The following is a 5,997-nucleotide window of genomic DNA, read 5'->3' as shown; positions in this document are numbered from 1 at the left end:
TTGACGCCACAAGACCCATGGCGGATAAGTACGTGTCAGGCTACCCCCCGCCACCGTACTACTTCCAGGAGTATGTAGCTGCGGATGAGCAGGTGAGCCAACTGGAAGATACCGAAGAAGGGGAAGACCACGCGGACGACGCCTGCCATTGGTTATGCGGCATAAAGGACCAGTATAACATTTACGACGTTACAGAGAATGCCCCCATCCAGGCACCAATCGATGGGAAGGAAAAGTACAGCAAGAAGACGTGCCAATTGATGCTGGGGAGACCCCCGCCACTACCCCTCAGAAGCAATTACAACGTATTTGGGATTAACCACCAAGTGGAGAGAAGAGTCCAAAATCTAGATAGTGATGAGTTACTATATGACGAGAAAAAAAATTTGAAAAATGAATTTATTAAGCTTTATAAAAAATATAAAGACTGTTTCTTCGATCTTTTTGACGACATTGTGAATAACAGACGGGACGACAAGACCAAGATCAAAATGTTGATTAAGGTCCACGTAAATCTATTTCACATTTTGGCCAAGTTGAGATTCTACCAGAGTGTTAATAATGTCATTAACATTCTGAAGGTGCAACTGAAAAGACGGCAGATAGCCATCGACAAGATGAAGTTAAGCCTCCTTCGTATTTATGGCTATATAAATTTTGTGCAGGAAAATTTCTCCACCACTCGCGCGATTGCGGACGATGACGAGGGGGGAAGTCCCAAACGGAGGAGGAAGCTGGACGCACTGTAGCTCGGTTGAATGGGTGGGGATCCACCGCAAGAGGTTAGCAGCGCTCGATGTTACTTTGTTGCGTTGCTCTGCTCTGCTTTGCCTTGATTTTTTTTTTTTTTTTTTTTTTTTTCACGTTTCACCTTTTAGACCTTTTGGGGGGTGCACCCCTCCCGAAATGATGGAACATTTGTGCATGCGCGGGGGGAGCTCCTCATTGGGGTACTCCGCATAGTCTCCACCGTCGTGCAGACCTTTGTGGTCACCATGCTAGTTATCATCGCTGTTGTCATCACTGTTGCCATCACTGTTGTCATCACTGTTGTCATCACTGTTGCCATCACTGTTGTCATCACTGTTGCCATCACTGTCTGCGTCGTGGACTCCTTCCTTGCCCATTTCTCCTCGGTCGTTTTCTAAAAAGGGGAACAGAGGTGCGCACATGAGGGGGTGCAAAAGAGAAACGCACGAATGAACGCGAAACACAGCGCAAAGCCGTTGGGATAGCTGAACAATGTCAACGCCGCTTAACACAGATGAGCTGCGTCAACGCCTCTTAACACAGCTCAGGAGTGCCTACCGGCTGCACCCAGCCCGAGCGCGGACAACGCCGAGCGTCCCTCCAAGAAGTCATCATCGTTCATCATCTCCTCGAGGATGCCCCCCGCATCCGCGGCGACGTCCCCGTGTGCACCATCCAGAGAGTCATCAACATTGAAGAGGTACTCATATTTAACAAATTCAGGAAGGGGCTCATGGCAGGAAAATTTCGTCAAAATGAAATTCTTGTAGGGGTCCTTCTTCTTAACCTTGAGAGGACCTTTCAAATCGCTACTCCATTTCCATTCTTCTATATTTTTTTTTAAAGCTTCTTTATCGAAGAAGGCGAAATTATTTCTCCTTTTCTTTTCCTTCCAAGTTATGTCCCAATTTTTAACCTTCTCTGGTACAGGCGCCACCGAATTGTCTGGAGTAGCACATGTAGGAAGCCACTTCATTTTGTATGGATACGTTTTCAGTTCGTAAATTAAATTTTTTAATGATTTATATGTGAAGACAACATATCGATATTTCAGCAAGTTATAAATGTTCACGCCTTGGACATTTTCCCTTTTAACGCTAGCTATATTTGCACACGCCCAAAAAAAATTGTCGTTAACATCGGTTTTTCCTTCATGGACAAGCAGAGCGCTGTTGCAGTTGGTCCCCAAAATATTTCTTAAATATTTGACAGCATATTTCGTCTTATGTGATTTGATTAAAAAATTGTCTACGACTTTTATTTGGTCCTGAGCAAATTTGGCTGATAAGATAATTTTCATTCCCCTACAGAGAAGTTTTCTGTTTATTTTGGTCCTCTGGTCGAATGGCCTAAGGGGATGGTTTTTCACCCCCAGATAGCGGCCGCAGGTTTTTCTCCAATTCATTCTGGCTTTTCCACTTTTCTTCTGACTTCGATACTTTTTCGTGCTGCCTGGCCACTCCCATTTGTACAGTTGCATTCGCTCTGTGTACCCTGCCAGGGCAGTTCTGTAAAAATAGTAACACTTGTGTAGTATGTCCGGCCTGATGGGCAACCCGAATATGTCGTTCGGCACACTCACGTACTTTATGTTTTCATCCTCAGGGCCACATTCAAATTTGTACACTGGGATTTCTAACTTGCTATTAAACCCCACCGCTGGGAAGGTCCAATTGTTTCTTAACAGAGTTTTTATGTCTATTATACATCCTGGTCTCCTCACCACTGGTTCGTCATCCACGTGTGCAATGTGCTTTGGCCTCTCGAAGATGAATTTGTATTCTTCTGACACCCCTTCTTTGTTAACACGATCAAAAGTGTTTTCTTCCCCCGGGGCGGCCTCCCCTACGTAGTCCAGGTCACCCTCACAGGTGGAACTCCTTGTCCGGTCCACATAAAAACCTCCCTGCCGCTGCTCCATTCGCTCCAAGTGCATGTCTGTGTTTTTTCCTTTTTCCACAAAATCGCCTGAACAGGTCATAATTTTTTTTTTCTTTCCATTTTCGCAGCTAGCCACTTCTCCATCTTGGGTGTGCAATTCGCTCAGTTTCGTTGTAAAGCGGAAGGTCCTCGTTTCTCGCCTTTGCGCGGGCGCGCGGGGCACGGTCTTTGCGACTCTTCGGGCCAGGCCGCCCTGGCACAGTTTCAAAAACATCGTGCTGGGGTTTTCGCAGAGGGGAAGAAAGGAAAAAAAAAGAGGGGAAACGAAAAAAAGGGAGAAAAACAAATAAATAACAATGTGAGTATATACTTACGAGCATACATAGTCGCATAGGCACCTGCGTGTGCCCGCACAACGCTTACCCTGGAGCGCCCTCCACCCCTATAATGCCACTTTTCCTGCGTGCGCGGAGCAGCTCTGGCGCGAAACCGCCAACTGGGACGCCACTCGGAGTAATGTCGACAGCAAGGCTCATTCGGGCCGCTACCCCCATCGCACGCCGCTTTTCATTTTCAAAATCGCCCGCCTGGCCAAAAGTGTACAAGCGAGTTGAGAACAATTTTGATTACCACGAAACGGCATATGAACAAACGGCATATGTACAAACGGCATACATGCGTATGTACGTACCTATACATTTGTGCTGCTTAGCTTTGACGACTCACGTGATAGATGGCGTAGCAGAAGAAGCACGCTGCCTCTCCGCGAGGGAACAAACAGCTGCGCCATGTTCACCGCGATTGGGAGGAAAATTGTACAGAGACAAGCACGAACACCATGGTGAGCCTTTTCCAAATTCACAAAAGGTTTATCTACTGGCCTCCAAAAAATAAAATAAAAACCATAAAGGTGAGCACATACGTGTAAGAAGGACGTTTTATACGTTTGTATACATCGAAGTTTCATCTGTACACACACACCGGCACGTAAACAAATCGTTCGCTTCGTTTGCTATCCCCACAATGGAGGGAACATTCTACATTAACGCGTTTATACTTTCATGCGTGTAAACCACCCCCCTTACTTCCCCATTTTGTCAGTTCCCCTCAGGGAAGAAGAGCTTCATTTTTATCGGCAAAAGGGATGAAGATGGGAAGGACGAGCCGCTTCTGTGCTTTGTCGACAAGTGGGAAAAAAAAAAAAAACCTATCCAGCGAAACTGTCAAATGTAGAAATTTTGCATGATTATCGAACGTAACGCCTCCCCGCAGAGGGGGTGAAGGTGCCCCTGGTCTGTGCCCACTCACCCGTGTCGTCTCCCTTAACCCTAAAATTTGACGCAGCCAAAACCATAAGCTGACTTGGATGAATGAAGAAGAGGTCCTGAATTTGGAAAAGCTGGTAATGCGCTTATGCACACGGCACTGTGCTAGCAGAGGACGGTACCGAACACGTCCATATGTACATGCCGTTCTGTAGACACGCATGCCGCCACGGTGCATCAGCAGACGGGAAAATTTTCTCCACCCTCCATGTAGATGCCGCGATTAGACAGCTACTTCTCCCTCTACTTGGAAAAAGCCCAAAAGGTGAAGGAGCAGAATGCAATCCTCAATGAAGAAATGAACAGATCGTTGCACGATTAAAAAAATAGAAAAAAAAAAAATTACAAAATGAAAGTGCGAAAATAGGGGAGCACACCTTCGAAGCTCTTAGCATTTACCATACCCCACCAAGGTTGCCTTTTTTTTCTTTTCTTCTTCGTTTCATTCCGAATGGGGGTTTCCCATCAAGTGTAAGTCAAATTGGAGGGGCGCCTCAGAGTGCCCGCCATAACTATGCCTAAACATATATTTAAATTAGTACCTGTTTTGTTTAATGTAAAAAAAAAAAAAAAAAAGCAAGCACAAGGGTGTATATTGGGGAGGTCTCTTTCTGTACCGTGGCAGACATATGCGCAACGGGCGTCGTGTTCTCCACGTAGGGATGTGGACTCTCCAATGCGCTTGTTCATACAGACACACACAGAGAAGACAACAGAACTCTGGTGAACGAAAAAAAAAAAAAAGAATTTCACAGATGGTGAACTGAATAAATGAACAAGTCGGTGAACCCTAAATGGATAAAAACATGCAAACAGTTTTTTTTTTTTTCCCTTTTCTTGACATTTTCGCGTTATAGGAGCAGAGGGAGATTTACCCTTAAATCTGCCCAAGGGGATGGAAATAGAAATGTCATCCTTCGTACATTCATATATACACCCACACGTGGCTGCGTGCGTGCGTGTGTATGTTTTCTTCTTTTTTTTTTAAATTTTGCTAATAATGTGCAGTATCACTACGGTCGCCATGAAGATCAGTGTAGAGATAAGGACCGTTTGGGGGGTTCTACAACGAGGGGTGGTGGTGATGGAGGGGGATAATAAATGAGTCATGGCGCAGGAGTGCATCAGCGTCATGGTACACAAGTAGGCGGTTTATATGTACACATGGGGGAGGCAACAGGGAGAAACAGACGAAGATGCCAAATGATATGAACACCATGGGAATACAAAACGGAGTGCCTTCACGCAAGCGCTACATAAACGCTCCGTTAACACTCCTTTGAATCCATTTCATTACAATTTAAATCCTTGTGAGTCATCTCCATAGAACTTGACGATGCTGTTCGCATTTCCACTGTTACTTCCTCTCGGCTTGCCATTGTTCGATGCTGATCCTGTGCTCTGTCTTCGTCTGTCATGGGGGAAAAGCCATGTGAATTATGTTGTGAGTGTTTTCTTCTAAGGTTGGCGGACACCCAACTAGGGGGAGGTGTTTCCCCTGGGGTAGTGTATGTGTGTGGGGTCCTCCACTTGCTCTGATAACAGCGCGCTAACCTGGCAGGTGTCCTCATGCCACCGACGATAACAGGTGAACTGTTCATTTTGCTCAAGTGGATAATATCTGGAAAGGGGGTCGCCTGCACGGAGGAAGGGGGAGAAAGTGGGAGTGACAACCCTCATGAGGTTGGGAGGAAGTGCCGTTAAATTCGCAAAGGGGGGAAGGTAATCGCGCTACTAATGTTATCTCCCTGGGGGGGTGGAGGAAAAAAACTCTCACTTGCTCCTAATTTGTGCCAACCTCTAAATAGGATCAGTTTCTTCCTTCTGCTGTGTTGGCTAGTCCTCTTCGTTTCGCGTTAGCCCAGGTGAACAGGGGGGTGGAGGCAGATGAAAGGGACCAAAAAGCGGCTATTCGCGTCCCCTCGTATGCTTGCTTCGTCACTTTGGATCATGCCGTGATTCTCTCGCGTTTCCTATTTTGCAACTTCGTTTGATGGATTGTTCCTGTTCTGTTTATGGCTATCTGTCATTGCTTTTTTTT

General features: G+C 46.0%; 4 protein-coding genes across 4 annotated transcripts; 2 read left to right on the top strand and 2 right to left on the bottom strand.

Moving 5' to 3' along the window:
• Window positions 1-17: 17 nt before the first annotated feature.
• Window positions 18-749, top strand: C922_02630 (hypothetical protein; the record flags this gene model as incomplete). Its single annotated transcript, XM_008818229.1, has 1 exon — window positions 18-749. The coding sequence occupies one exon, from the start codon at window positions 18-20 to the stop codon at window positions 747-749; it is 732 nt and encodes a 243-aa protein (XP_008816451.1).
• A 249-nt stretch (window positions 750-998) lies between these two features.
• C922_02629 (hypothetical protein) lies at window positions 999-2,905 on the bottom strand (the record flags this gene model as incomplete). The annotated part of the gene is made up of 2 exons (XM_008818228.1): window positions 999-1,144; window positions 1,309-2,905. 2 exons carry the CDS (start codon window positions 2,903-2,905, stop codon window positions 999-1,001), a joined length of 1,743 nt encoding a protein of 580 aa, XP_008816450.1.
• Window positions 2,906-3,469: 564 nt separating this feature from the next.
• C922_02628 (hypothetical protein) lies at window positions 3,470-4,278 on the top strand (the record flags this gene model as incomplete). The annotated part of the gene is made up of 4 exons (XM_008818227.1): window positions 3,470-3,541; window positions 3,733-3,818; window positions 3,976-4,033; window positions 4,171-4,278. 4 exons carry the CDS (start codon window positions 3,470-3,472, stop codon window positions 4,276-4,278), a joined length of 324 nt encoding a protein of 107 aa, XP_008816449.1.
• Window positions 4,279-5,249: 971 nt separating this feature from the next.
• On the bottom strand, window positions 5,250-5,557 carry C922_02627 (protein transporter SEC61 subunit beta; the record flags this gene model as incomplete). The annotated part of the gene is made up of 2 exons (XM_008818226.1): window positions 5,250-5,367; window positions 5,511-5,557. 2 exons carry the CDS (start codon window positions 5,555-5,557, stop codon window positions 5,250-5,252), a joined length of 165 nt encoding a protein of 54 aa, XP_008816448.1.
• Window positions 5,558-5,997: the final 440 nt, after the last annotated feature.

The sequence above is a fragment of the Plasmodium inui genome (assembly GCF_000524495.1).
Source record: "Plasmodium inui San Antonio 1 unplaced genomic scaffold supercont1.9, whole genome shotgun sequence".
Taxonomy (NCBI): domain Eukaryota; phylum Apicomplexa; class Aconoidasida; order Haemosporida; family Plasmodiidae; genus Plasmodium; species Plasmodium inui.
The sequence above is the reverse complement of the archived record's forward strand: the minus strand, read 5'-3'. Positions and strand labels throughout refer to the sequence as shown.